General features: G+C 37.8%; 1 protein-coding gene across 1 annotated transcript; it reads left to right on the top strand.

The window, feature by feature from the left end:
* The first annotated feature begins 1790 nt into the window (after positions 1-1790).
* Positions 1791-17112, top strand: LOC139717481 (alpha-2,8-sialyltransferase 8B-like). Its single transcript, XM_071628987.1, has 7 exons — positions 1791-1830; positions 2345-2414; positions 5806-5956; positions 6812-6927; positions 7238-7327; positions 11346-11440; positions 16877-17112. Exons 1-7 carry the CDS (start codon positions 1791-1793, stop codon positions 17110-17112), a joined length of 798 nt encoding a protein of 265 aa, XP_071485088.1.
* Positions 17113-18211: the final 1099 nt, after the last annotated feature.

Consider the following 18211-nt stretch of genomic DNA (forward strand, 5'->3'; position numbering starts at 1 on the left):
CTTAACCAGGTGATAACTTGTTGAATGGGCAATTTATATTTCGTATCTAAACATTGAACATGTTGAATGCTTTTATTACAGCCTTTTTCGAAAATCTATTTCTTGACTTAACATTTGATTATCTCATTTCTTCTTTCCCCTTAAGATGAAAAGCGTTATGATTAGCGTGATAAGTACACTTATTATTTCAAGGTAATGCTTACTCCTATCGTGATGTCAAAGGTTTTGTGGAACATTATGAAAAGTACTATTTTTGTCAGATTTGATAACATCATCAGGGCCACGTTGCTCGAAGCTCCGCCTTTAATCACATTTTGAAAAATGTAACGTCCCTTAAAGTCCTTAAAATTGCATGCAACTTTGCATTTAAACTCAAGTGTATTGGCGAACAAGAGGATAAAAAAGTGGATTGGCATCTACTTACAGCACAAAATAAATGTAGCAACGGCTTTTCATTTTTGACACTGTTTTACGGCAAAGCCAAATGCATGCAATATAGATCTGATACTATCATTATGGCTTCTCAGTCACGGTTAAGAATGATTATCAAATTACATACACCATTCAACTGTTGTGCCTCATGCAGCAACTTGGTCTATGGGTAACTGAATTTTCAAAAGAAATCATCCATGAAACTCGTGTTGTTTTCCCCCTTGCAAACAAAACTGTTGGTGTGTATAGCCCTGTATGTTTGAATTGAATTAAGACTTTAAAGGGACTGTACAGTACTGGTTGAGGTGGGGATTCATGTTTTGAACATTCTTAAGTGGGATAATGAGAAACTTCTTATGAAATATGAAAGAGCATAAAATTTTAAGAAGGATTCAACGTTTATTTGATGAAAATTGGTTTTCAAATGGCTGAGATATCCCAAAAGTGATAATAATAAAAGGCGACATGCCACAACTTTATTAGGACCTCTTTGTTTCACCTTGTTTTTGGATATTTCAGCCATTTTAAAACCGATTTTCATCAAATAAACTTTTGATTCCCTTAGAATTGCATGCTCTTTTGACATCTCATAGAGTGGTTTCTGAATATCTCGCAAAATGTTAAATAGTTAAAAGCTAAATCCTCACATCGACCAGAACTGTACACACCCTTTAATGGCAAATCGAGTTTCAGTAGTTTCAGTAAGTTTTATTCTATTTCATTCTTGTAAATATGAGATTTTCTTGACGATTAAAGCAAATAGTAACATAGGTATTTCTTAAATTCAGGACATTTTTGATAATCACTTCAAGAATATTCAATGTAATGTAACAAGTGAGGTAATACTGCAAAAGGTTTTATTTTATGACTTATGAAAAAGGACAATGCTTTGTTCTGATCAATAAATCCAGAAATACAAAAAAAAAGCCAAAACAAACAAACACGAAATCTAATGATGGACTTACTTAAGACTGCTGCTGCCGTTTCAAACCAAAGCTTGGAATTGAGTTGATTCGATTTCATTCGTTTTTTTCATCATCATCATCATCATGCATAAACCAAAGTACACGTTTTCATGTGATTATGTGTAGCCGAACATACAATAACAGCAAGGATGCAGCTTTACTGACCAAGACTTGATTTAACCTTTTGATAAGTTTACATCTTCATGAATATCAACATTGCTTGTTCTCATAAACTCATGAGCAAGATTTCTAAGTGTAACGATCAGATACCGTATGCTTCGCATATTGCTCTTAATGGTGGATAACTGCTTTATCTTATCAACAGAGCATGCTTGATGGGATATGCAGATGATGAAATTCATGACTCTTTACCTCAAGTAGTTACTGGCAACAATGTCAAGATCAACACTTCGGCGAGAACTGGCCACCTATGGTGAGTTATTTCGTCGGGTCAATCAATATTCCGTAGGATAATTGTCAAGGGGTATATGCTTGTGTGTGTTACAAGATACATCGACATATGGAGGATAGATATCGAGTGTATTCTTTATGATAGTCATTTTTTCAGCACTCTCACCCTTGCTTGAAGAGGGAACCAAGCATCGATTGTATTGTAATGTATTGTATTGTATTGTATTGTATTGTATTACCCGTCGTAGGTCTATTTCTTCTGACAATGAATGGAAAATCTGAATTAAAAGCGCAGAAGGAGGAGAAAAAGAGCAAGGTGACAGGGAACTCAAAATGAGAGATTAGCCAAAGGAGTTTCGATTTTAAGTCATTATGTTTCCACATTTTTGTTCCACATAGTTTGTAGCATCCATGACGGAACATTTTTCAAGGTTATGTGTGTGTGTGTGTGTGTGCGGGGGGGGGGGGGGGGGGTCAAGTAATAGTAGGCCTACCCCCTACCCCTTATATACCCCCATTCCCACCCCGCCGTTCAGATGGGAAGAATCTAAGGAAGGAACCCTCGGATAGTCGTGATGTTGTGATTTCTCTTGTTTTTGTGTATATGTGCGTGTGTGTGTGTGTGTGTGTGTGTGTGTGTGTGTGTACATATGTGTGTGGCTCCAGCCCCGAGCCTGCCCCCCCCCCCCCCCCCCCGCTGTTCCGCGAAACCTCATTTTTAAAAGCCATTACAGTACTAGCTTAGATGAGTATGTAATCGATTTCTTAAAACTAGTTATTATAATCCGGAGTTTAGAGGTTTTATGGCCTTTCTAAACAATACATATACGAGCTTTACACAGTAACGAGTACATTTGTAGCAACGCTATACAGATTGATGATTGTAATATAAGAGATAAGGAGACCGGATGTCTTTTTAGTTAAGAATATCACTTTTTTATTCTATAACTTTCTGTTTTGCCCTCGAGCTAGTCAGAATTTAAAAAAGGACTTTTGTCATTTTTTTTTTACAAACAGTATATTGAATGTTTTGCAAATTTTAAGGATTTATTGTGATGAATCATTGCAGAGCATCAATGAAGTTATAAAACCATGCAATTGTTTAGCATGATTGATGCATGAAGTTTGCCGAAGGAAAAAAAGATCTGTTCATTTAAGGACATGGATAGGCGAATCATTGCTTTGTGTGTGTGTGTGTGTGTGTGTTGTTGTTGTTTTTTTTTGTGGGACATTTACCCTGAATAACCAATTCAATTAGTTAAAACCAAGGACAAGAATTTCAGGGAACAAACAAGAAATTTCTTGAGTGGCACAATCGAAGGATTCTGTAAGATAAACCGGCAATTATTCCTTTGCCCTGTATGATGTTATACAAATCAATTAAGCAGTGTTAAATTAAATCTTTGAAGGCTTCCGTGGGGGTAGAACGTTGCGTGGTAGAAGGCTTAGCGGTGCCCCACATTTCATGTTTGTTAAATTGTCTTCTCTTGTATTCTTTGTGATTACGACGATATGTCCAGTCTTATGTTCAATCGATTGTATCACGCTATACCCGCAATGAGGCCTTTATTGACTGTCCGCTCATCTTTCTCTGTGACACGACATTTGCTCCTGCAACAATGTTTGTTTCTGGATTTTATTGATCAGAACAAAACATTGTCCATTTTCATAAGTCATATTGCATATTAATTTTTGACATCACAAAAAGAACAATCATTTTTAACACCATTCAATAACAGTTCTCTAAAACTATTTTCGACTATACTCTCTAACATAATGTTAACATCAATACACTAAAGATCATATCCACAGAAAACGAGGGAAAGAAAGAAAGAAAGAAAAAACCCTTAAGTGCAAACACTCAATATTACCCCGAAACAAGACAAAATAAACCAAAAGCACAACACACACTACAATCTAACAAACGGCACTTTATAATGAGAGGTTGTACAGAATCAAGTTGCTTTCTTTTTTAAGGATAAATGGTCGTGTAAATTTGATTTGAAGAGTATTTGCCCATACAACATTACAATAATTCAATGAGATAAAACTAAACTGTCATATAACAGAATCAAAACCCTCATGGGTAAATTACCTTTTAGCCTCTTAATTGCTCCAATATTTCTGGAAATTCTTTTATTTATCATGGCTATTTCTTTTTTTCAAGTTCAAATTGCAGTCAATATTAACCCCTAGAAATTATGTACATTCTACTCGAAATAATTTTACAACATTCATTTTTACATCACAAAGTTCAAAATCTGAAATCTTTTCGTACCTCTGAAAAAGTATATATAAATAATTTGATTTTTCAGCATTTACAATCCATCTGTTATCACGAAACCATTATGACAACTTAGATAACTCAGTATTCAAATTATTTATCAACACATTAAGATCAAAATAAGAAATTAATAAAGCCGCAAAATCATCGGAATATAAAATAAATTTAACCACACGTGGAATATTACACATAATATTCATAGATATCAAAAAGAACAATGGCCCTAATATCATGCATATTGAACCCTTTGGGGACTCCACTTTAAACACCACATGTATCCGATATCTTTGAATAATGTTACCATGGTTACTTGTGTCCGATTATTCAAATAACTTCTAAACCGCTTTGATATAGGACCTAGAATACCGTAACAGTCAAGCTTTTGAATCAATATTTCATGGTTTATTAAATCAAAAGCTTTAGACAAATCAAGAAGAACACCAATATCATGCAAATTATCATTTAATGCAGTAAGAATACTATCTACAAGAGCAATTTCATTTGGAAAAATTAGTGCGAAATCCAATTTTTCACGGATTTTTGGAAAACATGTTAATATTGATGATGGTCAACTTTCAATTGTATTGGAATTCTTCCTGTTATTAATGACATATTGAATATCTATCTATTATGTGTATATGTATATATGTTTCTCACTCAGGATGAATGGCTCGCTAACCAGTACGTTGTGGCGGTTCAATGATAGCTTGGAGGAAATAATCTATATGTACGAACAAGCTCTTCATAAGGCCTGGCACCAGAATAGGACTAATATCCTGAAATTTAAGTATGCATCACGATATTCTTCATCGATAAGGTCTTCTGCAGCCTTCATTTCCTATTTTTCTTAGTATAGATACTAAGGACATGTGCTTTGTAGTTTTCAAATCCTGGCTCATTCAGCTCCACCATTTCCTAGTAGGCCTGAATAAAAACACAAACAAAAACAATATGTACAAGGGAATTAACGCTAGAGAAATTCCCAAAAGAAAACATGCACAGCTTTTCATGTGGGCACACTATTTGTTTGAAACTTATTATTAGTTTGATTGTGATATCATTCAGTAGTTAGTGGGCATAATTTGCAACTTCATAATAAGTGGATGTTTATTTTCCCATGTTTTAAATGCACAAGCGTTTGTTACAAGTAAGGATTATATGATCAAGACTTTTTTCTTTTATCCATTTTAGGGGATGTTCTTTTAAATCAAGTTTAATTTCCCTTCTCAGGCCAGTCTTCAAGTTCACCATGCTTTTAAAGCAGGATTTTACATGCGTTTAGTGTTAGTTTCTACCTGGCAATTAAGCAGTATTTCATGATTTTGTTATTGAGGTTATGATGTATGATTTTGTTTGTACTCATCATAGTACTCTTTGAACACTGAATAATGCTGAAGACTTGTACCTTCAGAGAAGATACAATGTACTATTTGTTGATGTTGAGGAGAAGAATTTCCCGACCATTCCCATTTTTTCAACACTAACTCTCTTGTCCCTCATTTTGCAGTCACACTATGACAGTTGCTCCGATGCCAATTTGCTATTATAGGACCTAAAGGAAAATTAATTGTGTTAATCTAATCTTTTGAAAATGTGTCGAATAGATTGAACTCAAAGAAAAGACATGATTCTTATGCGCACTTAGCATTTTTATTCTCAATTTTATTAATAATTTGGATAGTATCATATTTTTTTGTTAACTGTGTGTTGCAGAACTGAGCTCAACAAGTACCACCCGGCACTCCACGAGAATTCCAGAGTAATCCTGCATCAAGCAAATGTTCATGCCAAGACTAAAATTCGGGATGCCAGAGGAAAGGGTTTTATTTCTATATCGCCAGGTGTTTATGGTCTGCTTCCAAAGGTGATTTGATCGGATTTTACAAAGTTGTTACTGTGTCTTCTACTTTCTCTTGCATACAAAACATTATAGTTAAAGTTCTCTATCTGTGTGAACTCAAATATGTCCATGTTTATAAAGTAATTATGGCAAGTAAAAACATGAAAAGATCCTAGCAGAGCAGGACAAGTGCCAAGTGTTGGCTGAAATGTTCTTCTATTTGAAATATATATATATATATATACATGTGTATATTATATTTATATATATGTACATATGTATATATATATTATACATATATATATATATATATATATATATATATATGAATATGTCTATCATTGTAAAGTTTAAAAGTCTATATCGCAAGGCAATGTGAATCCACGGACTAAGCACACGAAGGTTTAATGAAATACAACGCCAACATTTCCTAAACTTTTCTTAATCCGCACTGAAATGGAATTCATGAGGGAAGAAGTGTTTATGATGTCACATTTTACAGTGTGAACTAATAAAGTGAAAGCGAACAGTCTCGACATCTTTACGATTACTATACACTATATATTGTGTTGTCTGAACGACCTATTATTAAAGTTGTCAGTGTAAAGGAGGATGCAATGTCATTTAAAACAGTCAATAATTCAAGTTTAACACATAATTGTCAGAATGTTCCACACATAGAGATTAAGAAAAAACAGTAAAGTATTTTCTTTTGTTCCAGAAGTGAAACTTTTGATATCTGTCCAAAAACCTTATCACATCCTGTCCGACTTTTAATGTTCATTAATGTTTTTAATTTCGGTATTTGCTTTCTGTAATTTTTCAAATGTCCATTAATGATCATCCATTTTTCTTTACTCTGTGTCCACATCGGCTTAGAAAAATCCCCTGCCAGAAAGTAAAACTTTAAGATCATGTGCTGTGATAGGAAACAGTGGTTCACTCCTTAAAAGTGAATGTGGAAAGGAGATTGACTCAAACGACTTTGTAATCAGGTAAGTGTGCTAAAGTGAAGAGGTTTTTTTTTTTTTAAATTTAATTTGCCTTCATTTTATTTCTTAAAGTTTTCGTCCATCTGTAGCCAAAGTAAGAAAAAAGAACAACTAAAGGCAACAAGCTGATTGTAGTCCTAGCCATAGGAGTAAAATGTTTTGACTGACATGGTATTCGGTAGATGACATTTAGTCCATAAATATGTACCATAGGGAAATACACGCAGGCGCACATGAGTGAAATAATTATGGTGTGATCACAAAGTATTTTCCAACCTCTTCAACTGTCTTCTCATATATTTATATATGGCAGATGCAATCTAGGCCAGACTGGATCTTTCAAGCAAGACGCAGGTACTCGGAGCAATCTGACGACGATGAATCCTAGTATACTTCACAGAGAGTGAGTGATCTTACCAATTACCTATATATATATATATATATATATATATATATATATACATATATATATATATATATATATATATATATATATATGTGTGTGTGTGTGTGTGTACATACATATTATATATGAAGTTCATTTTCTTAACGTGGTAAATACACTTTTAAAAGGAAGGGAAAAACCTGGATTTTTTTTTTTACCAGCTGCTTAGTGTTTTTTTAATGCAATGATTTTATGTTCCATTGGAGTATCCCATAATAGGAAAAAGTGTGCTTCGGAAAAACAATTATCTACATGTCTACACCGTTTCAAAGAATTAATATGTGTTTGGACTTGTGAGTTTCAATATGATATTTGGACCAAAACTTGAATCTCGGTCATGTAAACATTTTTTTTTTTTTGCGACTTGGTTCTGTGACTTTGTGTATCTTTCCTGGATGAAATAAGTATACAGAAATAGGTGTATACAAATGTATCATTAAAATATCATATGCACTGGCCTTGAGGGGGATACGGCATTTATTGCCTGAACTAGAATTGTATTGAAAAGCAATACAATTCTTGTGAAGGCAATTATTGTCGTATCCCCCGAAAGTAGACAGTCCATAATTATCATTATCATTACCCATTTCAGGCATCTTGAGCAGCAAAATAAATCATTACAATGTAATATCTTTTTTACAACTTCCCAATTCACGGTAACAATTTTCTACTTGGCGTCAGCTCGAGCTCTACACCACAATGTGCGCTGCATCCCTTTACACAGCTCGGGTACGCGGCGCGCGGTTAACAGCCAACTCACACAGGCGCAGGGATCGTCCCCTATTTTTACGTGTTAACCTATGGGAAACTCGGGTATGCGGCGCGCGTAGAAACAGCAAGGCTCACACAGTAACAGCGATCGTCCTTTAATTTTACGTGTTAACCTATGGAAATTTGCCCTCGTCGCGAAACCACTCCGCGAGAAACTGTCATCAACAGCAAAATTTTCCTCACTGGGAGGTCAAGTGCCCGGATGCTATATTCCCCTCGTTTTTAACACGCAAATCCCATAGGTGTTTGCCACAGAGGGGAATATGAGAAATTCACCCCTCTTCTCCCTGGTGGCGCGCAATCCCGCGCGTAAGACGAGGGGAATACAATTTCGTAAAACCACAGCTCGGATGCCCGATACGGGTAATAATACAATCTAAATCTGATTTACTTAAGGATTCGCACACATTTTGTGATTGCTACTACGATTGTATAATCAAATTTCAAAAAGTACTTTGTAAAGAACAAAAATAAAAAAGTGCACATATCAAAATTTACAGTCTACCAGAAGAGAGAAATTGCTTGGAACGGTACTGAGAAAAAAGTGTCACAATCTTTGGGTAAGCTTTGAGCCTAAACCATGAATATGATGTTAAAAGTGTTCGAAGAGGTGCCAATAACCCTTTCTTTGCCACGGACTTTGCACAGTATGTAAAACTTTGTGGGGTTTCCAGCGCCTGCACACTAACCCTATGAAGCCTAGGGAGGGGGGGGGGGGGAACACATTGTGCCCCCTACCGCAGTTTTCATTTGCCACTCCTTCACCCTTAATCCAATTTCAACCAATTTTGGTGTTTTTTTCTTAAAATCTTACTGCAAACATTTTGATACATAATTTAGCTATATCTGATATTGCTGATGCCATGGCAACCGTAAACTGACAACCATGTCAGTCAGATTTTGCATTTTTTTCTGTTCCAATTTCAATTGACAATACACAAGTGAATGATTGGCGTTTCTTGGGTGAACTTTGCTGAAGAAGCAAAATGTAAAGTAATTATGGCCCTGAAATGTTTTTCTTATTATTTCCTTTGTTTTTTATGTGACAAAGGCATCAAACAATAGATATTATACAGATTTAAAAAAAGTATTTTCCAAAGATTGCCCCTTTATTTTGCGTCATTTTGATTCTTTCACAGAACTTCGGCCTGTAATATCATTTGTTTATCATATCATCAATCTGCAAACTCAAAACTCTAATATTATGGAGACATGAAATGTGATACATTAACTATACATGTACCTACTTATACGAATAATATATGAGTTGTGAGTGCATCAGGGCACGAATATCGCACGAGGCGCGAGATAAGCCACTTGTCTATTCAACAAGGCGCGTAGCGCCGCGTTGAATAGACCAGTGGCGAATCTCGCACCGAGTGCGATATTACGTGCCCCAATGCACGAACAAAATCATAAATTATTCGTTTTATACAACACCTTTTCCACAATCACAGTACTAAATTAGTGACCGCCAACTCAGGAAGGCCCAAAAATAAATGTAACAATTAGGCCGAGAATTGTAAACAACCCAGTGTACTGCTTTCAAACACTCGTCATGATTCGACCACACAGTCACAGGAATCACAAACTCCGCAGGGTCTATACCCATTCTACACTAACGTTAGATCGAGTTAGGCCTGACTGTTAGGCCGATCTGCGATGTCGGTAGATCTAGTAGTAGGTCTAGACTTTGTCTATTTCCGAAAATGATTTAGTATAAAAACACAGAAAAATAATCAAATTACGGCTTCTCAACTTGAAATGAAGTCTTGATTTTGGGATCACTGTGGTCCACGTAGCAGATCAGAGTCAAAAGTAAAAACACTGCAGTAGGTATAAAGGCCGCAATACATGCAACTAGCTAGGTAAAGTAGCTGCGCGTACACGTTAACGTTGCAGTACTCCGCCGCGCCTGGTCTGTGAGACTTACCGGCAGCGCAGCGCAGCCGGCCAGCACGTAGTTTGCTGGCGCTTTGATAGTGTGAGCCACATAACTCTACAGTGAGCGGCCGTGCAATAGTAGCCCCCCGCGAAGCCGTGCTATAGTACCTTCGAGCCGTGCAATAGGCCCATGCCAGGGGCCTATTGCATGGCTGTCACTCTCAATGAGTTTGATAGGTATTTTCTATTGAATGTAATGTGACATGTTCTTGGCCAATCACAATTCGACATCATTCTGAGGTGTTGTATAACAAACAATATATCACAGGTCTCATAATGTATTTCTTTATGTTGTTATGAATAGCGTCCCCATGTGGTGACCGTGAAAAGTTTCAACCATAACAAATAATGAGATTCGACTTGCTTACCATTTGTTGCAAAATAAAAGGATTGGTATAATATGATAATACATACTTGGCATATAGTAAATTTTATACAGAAAAAAAAAATCATGTTTTTAGCCTATATCTTCCTTAATATTTTGGTAAATAGCGCCCTGAGTGGGTGACCTTGAGAAAGTTCAAGTGTAAGGTCATGTAGAGTTTGAATTGCTTTACCCATGTGCCCAATATGACGATGATACATCAAATAATAGCAAAGTTATAAAGGGGGCACAAAGGTCTGGGAAAGCAAGGGTCAAAATAGCTAGCCGAGCTTTACAGGGTTAAAGCACACAAAGACATGTTACCTGGAGGAAAGGGTATCTTCTTCAAGCAGTTATCTTTTTATTTTTTTATTGGGGGATGAGGGTTACCAAGCTATATTCTGACGTAGAAGACACCATCACAACTACGCCAATATTCCAAAATGCAGTCAATTTTGGTTGAGCAATTGACTGGAAACGCTTTGCCGTGAAATGGCACAATGAATGCCCTATAGTTCAACAAACGTGTTCCACGTGGTTGATGAAGTTCCTTGTGGGAGAAATCGATATGGAGTTCTGAGTGGAGGGGGTAATACAAAATCTTACCTTGTCAGCTACTAAAATTAAATGCATTTGCGGTATTCTGTAGGTTCTGTAATTGTATCATGACTAACATTACCTTCAACTTTCACTTGATTATAATTATGATAGTTCGCAAAACTAGACAACCTCATGATGGGCAAAAATACATATAGGATTATTTGTTAACTCAATCACAATCTACTAGTATTCATTCAGAGTCTTGTCTTTGTTTCGTTCTGCTTATCTTTTAGCTACAGTATCCATCCTGAAATCACTATTGTAATGTTTTGCATGCCATGTTTTACCGATTCACAGATATATGCACCTGAAGCGAAAAAGGGAGAAAAGAAAATTGAAGGAAGCTCTGTCACACTATCAAGGAGTCATATTTGTACCCAGCATGAGCAAAAGTAACTTCAACCGATTCTTGATTGTCCGAAAAGTCATGAATGGTACAAGCGCCCCCGAAATCGTATGTGGGCATCCTTATCATTTACGCCTTGTGACCCACTTCTGGAATGACCGGGCAGTGATACCACGGTTGTCAACGGGTATGACGATTTTTATACCTTTTCTTATTGATTATTCATCACTGGTGCCATTTCAGCCAGTGTTAATATAAATCCATAAACAGTGCAGAAGTTCTGTTTTTGCAAGAGAGCTAACACGTTTTTAATAATGCTTTTTCGGATGGACGAAACAAAACATATTCACCAGTACTCACTTTACATGTCACATATGCGTTAGTATTCTAACTTTTAATAAAGGATTTATACCGAAATAATTATCACATAAATTATAACTAATCAGAAAATATGCTTAAGCCATATTTTGATCACATAGATTGTCAGATATAAGGGACATTTCGTACAATAATGTTTGAATATGTAATTCCATTAAACCCAGACAAATAACCGTTTTTCCTATAATACTGCAAATAAACAGTCTAGCTATAACTTGGTCTATGTTCCCCCTGTGTGTACACAGGTGCTCGACATTGCACAGTATAGTGTAGCACTGCTTATCGCTGTTATTTTTTTATGCAGTATTTTAATTTTCTCTTTGTGTGAATGGCGTGTTGGAAGTCTACAAAGCACGCACCCATGACACACACACACACACACACACACACACAATTAATAGCTAATGATATCAAGCGCATGTCAATAATACAGTATGATGCATCATAATTATATTACATCTATTGTATCACACGTATTTCAACGGGACCCTTATGAGACGTGACTGCACCACTTGCTTTGCAAGAGAAAACCAATTCACACAACTCTTTATCATTCATCAAGCCGCGTGTAAAATCATTCATACTCATCATGAGTATCAATTTTGCAAGATTATAGGTAGGACAAGAGAAGTGAGCACACTACAGCTCGTATATGTATAGGGCCTGCATTTACGGAGCAGGGTTATTTATTTCTTATTGTCTTGCAGTTTCATTATATCATAAACATCATTAATTAACTGAGATTTCACATTTCTTTATTAGAAGGAAAAAATTGTCCACTCCTTCATTATGGAATTTGATATCTGAATTCGAGAACCTTGGGCGTCACCAGGGGGGGGGGGGGGGGGGGGGGTGCGTTGGGTGCGAACGCACCCCCCTTCAGATCTATTAAAAAAAAAAAAAAAAAAATCAGTCTGCGAGCGACCTCAACGCCGGACGCTAAATAATTACTCTTTTCTAATTTGTTTTTATATTTTGCACCAGGGACACACACACACACACACACACACACACACAAATAATAATAATAATTCGCACCCCTGGTCACCTGGCAGCACTGATTTTGTACATATCTATTAGTATTCTACAGTGTTTACTATTTATCGACCGTACTGTACATCCGTACGATACGGAGCACTTGTACACGTTTGCCCCATCCCACATAATCATAATTCCCTCAATGAAAAGATTTTCTTGCTTTTTTGTTAGAATTCAAGAAATCTGTCCAATTAGTTCACCCAAAAGCAGTGGCGTAACTACGGAGGGGGGGGGGTGCGCCCCCCTCCCAATCCGCTGGCAAAAAAAAAAAGACTTACCGAAATAGTGATTCAAGTGTTAGTAAACTGCTTTTGAATGAAAGGGTGATCAAGAAATAAGATATTTTTCTATGATTCCTTTTAACCATAATTAGATAGGTTTATAGTGTGAAACATTGTTCAAAAAGTCCGGACCCGACAAAAGATTGTGATTCAGCGTGATTCCTGGTTGGCATTCTGCATAATTATAAGCAGGATGTGCGCAGTGTACTCAGTACATCCGAACGAAGAGTCGCTACAATGTTGCGCAATGTGATGTAGAGTGTATACTTTTGTACCTTACTCTTCGTTATATCAAAGCTAGATCATTGATTTTGCAGTGTTGCTTTATACATACTAGTCTATGTAAAAATGTCTTGCATTGCCAATAAAAAGACTTGCCCTGGGCTAATTCCTAACTTTTCCTTGTACATATAAGACACACACACAAACAAACACGCACAATTAGCAGTGATTAGTTTACGGGATGCTCTAAAAAAGTGCAGATTTTGGACATCCTTTCCCCGCTTGGTTACTTCGACGCCACCTCGCTGGTCATACCTCCCCCAGTCATGAACATAAACCCACACCCTTGACTACCAGTGGCGGATCCAGGGAGAGGGGCGCACCGGGCTCACCGGGCGTCCCCCCCCCCCCCTTTAATTTCCAAAGCGAAAAAAAAAAATATATAGCTTCAAACGGCAGTTTTTGGACAGTAAAATGTCAAAATTTTCAAGCTCGCTCGTTCCTCTCGCTCGCATTAGTCGTAATACCATTCTCCTGAAGTTGCTGCCAGTAATTGCCGGCAGTTGCGCCTGGTGCGCCCCCCCCCTTAATTTCCAAAGCAAAAAAATATAGCTACAAACGGCAATTTGGGGACTGTAAAATGTCAAAATTTTCAAGATCGCTCGCTCCGTTCGCTCGCATTTAATCTTTATGCCATTCTTCTGATGTTGCTGCCAGTAATTGCCTGCAGGTGCGCCCGGTGCGCCCCCCCCCCCCCCCTTAACTTCCAAAATGAAAAAATATGGCTAAGAACGGCAGTTTGGGGACTGTAAAATGTAAAATTTTCAAGCTCGCTCTCTTCGCACGCTCGCATTTTATTGTTATGCAATTCACCTGATGTTGCTGCCAGTAATTGCCAGCAGTTTCGCCCGGTGCGACCCCCACCCCCCTTAATTTCCAAAGCAAAAAAAGTATGGCTACAAACGGCAGTTTTTGGACTGTAAAATGTCAAAATTTTCAAGCTCGCTCGCTCGCTCGCTCGCTCGCATTTAATTGTTGCAGAGATGTCAAGTTCAAAAAACTTTTATGAGTGAGATTTTTATGACTCGGCTTCTCGACGCTCGTGCGCATGCGCACGCGAACGAGGAGGGTGTCCCCCTCCCATGGTAGGGAGCTTTTTCAAATTGTTAGCTCTTAATGATGCGATCTGGTGCATACTTAAGTGAATATTTTTTACTAATTTTGAAAGGCAAAAGGGAAATATACCTTCAATTGCAACTATCACCAGATGCGTGAGAAAAATGGGTGCCATGCGTGAGATCGTGAGACAGACCCTAAATGCTTGAGTCTCACGCAGAATGCGTGAGACTTGGTAGCTCTGCACCTGGATGTTGCTGCCAGTAATTGCCAGCAGTAAGATGCGCCCGGTGCGCCCCCCCCCCCTTAATTTCCAAAGCAAAAAAAAAAAGATACGGCTACAAAATGCAGTTTTGGGACTGTAAAATGTCAAAATTTTCAAGCTCGCTCGCTCACTCGCTCGCATTTAATTGTTATGCAATTCTCCCGATGTTGCTGCCACTAATTACCGGCAGTTGCGCACGTTGCGCCCCCACCTCCTTTATCTCCAAAGCGAAAAAATATGGCTCCAAATGGCAGTTTTTGGACTGTAAAATGTCAAAATTTCCAAGCTCGCTCTCTTCGCTCGCTCGCATTTAATTGTTATGCCATTCCCCTGATGTTGCTGCCAGTAATTGCCAGCAGTTTCGCCCGGTGCGACCCCCACCCCCCTTAATTTCCAAAGCAAAAAAAGTATGGCTACAAACGGCAGTTTTTGGACTGTAAAATGTCAAAATTTTCAAGCTCGCTCGCTCGCTCGCTCGCTCGCATTTAATTGTTATGCAATTCTCCTGATGTTGCTGCCAGTAATTAACGGCAGTTGCGCCCGTTGCGCCCCCACCCCTCCTTTATTTCCAAAGCGAAAAAAGATGGCTCCAAATGGCAGTTTTGGGACTGTAAAATGTCAAAATTTCCAAGCTCGCTCTCTTTGCTCGCTCGCATCTAATCATTATGCCATTCACCTGATGTTGCTGCCAGTAATTGCCAGCAGTTGCGCCCGTTGCGCCCCCCACCCCTTAATTTACAATGCAAAAAAAAAAAATATGGCTACAAACGGCAGTTTTTGGACTGTAAAATGTCAAAATTTTCAAGCTCGCTCGCTCACTCGCTCGCTCGCATTTAATTGTTATGCAATTCTCCTGATGTTGCTGCCGATAATTAACGGCAGTTGCGCCCGTTGCGCCCCCACCCCTCCTTTATTTCCAAAGCGAAAAAAGATGGCTCCAAATGGCAGTTTTGGGACTGTAAAATGTCAAAATTTCCAAGCTCGCTCTCTTTGCTCGCTCGCATTTAATTATTATGCCATTCACCTGATGTTGCTGCCAGTAATTGCCAGCAGTTGCGCCCGGTGCGCCCCCCTTAATTTACAAAGCAAAAAATATGGCTACAAACGGCAGTTTTGGAACTGTAAAATGTCAAATTTTTCAAGCTCGCTCGCTCCGCTCGCTCGCATGTAGTCGTGATGCCATTCTCCTGATATCGCTGCCAGTAATTTGTCGTTTCACACCGTCATTCCATAATCCATTTATAAGGGGTACAACCCTCTCCGGCACTTCCACACCCTCCCCCCACCCTTGCTCGCTCCCTCGCATACTACCCCCCCCCCCCTATAAGATGAAATCCTAGCTACCGGCGCGCCGGTGCCCTTTCCCCGCTTGGTTTCCCTCAAAAAACAGTAAAAGTCTAGGGATTGAGAGCTTCCTATTTTCCAAATGTCTGTCAAAAAAATCTCGTAAACATTTAGTGTCAAAACGCACCCCCCCTTGAAAAAAAGCTGGTGACGCCCCTGAGAACTTATGTAAACATTTGAATTATCATTGCATAACCAAACTCAAATTAAAGATCAGGGAAAGATCTTCCTGCTCTTTTTTTCACCCTCTTCCTTACTTCAGTCTAGGATAAAAAGCTAGGGTGAAAAATAAAGTCCTGTGCTGTTCTAAATGCTTTTTAATTCTCTGAAGATGTAATATTAGACAAAATAAACAAATCACAATAATTCTATTTTAAAAACGATTATGAAGTTCATGCAAACAAGTAGAAAATAAAATGTTTCTTCTTTAATATCCCTGGATGTGTACACATTATACATAATATAAAATGTAATTTATGTGTACTTAGTATATGAACGTGTTCATTGACTACCAATCTTTTGGTTCTATTGATACAAGGAGCACTTCTTTTAATCTCACTTCTGCGATTTTCACTTGATGTAAGTCCTACCTACAAATAACTACTGCAACCATTGGTAAAATCTAGACAACGATTGATCTTTTTCTGACGGTGTTCGCGGGGACGCATTTATTGTCATTCACATCGGGTATAACAAAGTGTAGAATCGGACTCGATAGTTAGTTCCATTGTAAATTTTTCATGAGACAAGAGCGATTCTTATCTTGATTCATCAGTCGTTTCACAAGTGCTTAAAATGTGTTGTTGAGTTCTTCTTCTCATTGTTCTTTCTTTCCAAGGATTTTATATGGCGACGCTGGCGGTCCAAATGTGTCAGGAGGTTACCCTGTTCGGGTTCTGGCCATTTCCGTATCGTTTTCTAGATAACCAGAAGGTGCCGGTGCGGTACCATTACTTTGACAATATGAGCAATGCAGTTGCCATGAAACATCATGCGATGGACGACGAATTTAGCATCCTTTTGCAACTGCACAATCTGGGCATCCTTCGAATACGTCATGATCGCTGTGAATAGAGAGAAAAGTAGATATCATGATCCTCTTCTTTGCGATTGTTCCTTGTCCCTAACATTGCTGGAGATATCTAAAAAGAGTTAAAAACACCATAGCTGAAAAACTACCGGAGACAATGAAATCATTCATATGCGGGAACTGAATGTCGACAGTGTAGTTTGTGGTATTTCGTGACCGGCACTGTACACGTATTACAGATATTACAGCCCATGTAGATTTGGGGGAATCGTGTATTTTTGTGTTTGTAGAAAATTTGGAGAAAAAAAGCACATCCGTTGAAGGGATTGATGCCTGTTTCATTTCAACGAATGCATCTATTATTGAAATAAGATAAGGCTGAAAACTGTGATAAAATGTGTGAAAAGTGGTTAATTCCGATGGGCTAAAATGATTGACAAATAAATTGTATTTAGTTCTATGCATGACATATACATACGTCTATATTATACGACAATTACGAAATAATATGTCAAAGTAACTGCCCCAGGAATGTTGTGCCTCAGAGGATAACGTTACACATCAATTCTTGCACGTCTGACATTATTGTACGCCAGACGCTTGTTCTTGTGACATCTGTACCTCTGAAATGTATACCTTTGACACGTGACGTGTATTTCTGACGTTGATACTACTGATAAGTCTTATATCTATCACCGGCGCCATTTCAACCAGTGTTTATATAAAACCATAAACCGTACAGGATTTCTGCTTTTATAAGAGAGCTAACACGTTTCCATTAAATACTATTTCGGATCAACGAAACGAAACAGATACACCAATCCTCGCTTTACATGTCACATGCGTTCGTATTCTTAATTTTGATATACAGGAACCTTAAGATTTATACCGAAATACATATCACGTATTAAAAATCATAACTATTCCCCCCCCCCAAAAAAAAAAAAAAACAAAAAACAAAAAACCAACCAAAAAAACAAACGAACAGCTTAAGCCATTATTTTTATCAGATCGGTTCTTGCACGGGAAATGTGTGATACAGTTTGTACAGGAATGGTTGCAATATGTGATGCAATGAGAAACCAGACAAATAACCGCTTTTCCTATTATATTACTGCGAATTAATAGGCTGTTTCTTTTTTG

This window comes from Diadema antillarum, unplaced genomic scaffold, assembly GCF_040938485.1.
Source record: "Diadema antillarum isolate AM-2024a unplaced genomic scaffold, OU_Dant_1.0 scf00000075, whole genome shotgun sequence".
Lineage (NCBI taxonomy): Eukaryota > Metazoa > Echinodermata > Echinoidea > Diadematoida > Diadematidae > Diadema > Diadema antillarum.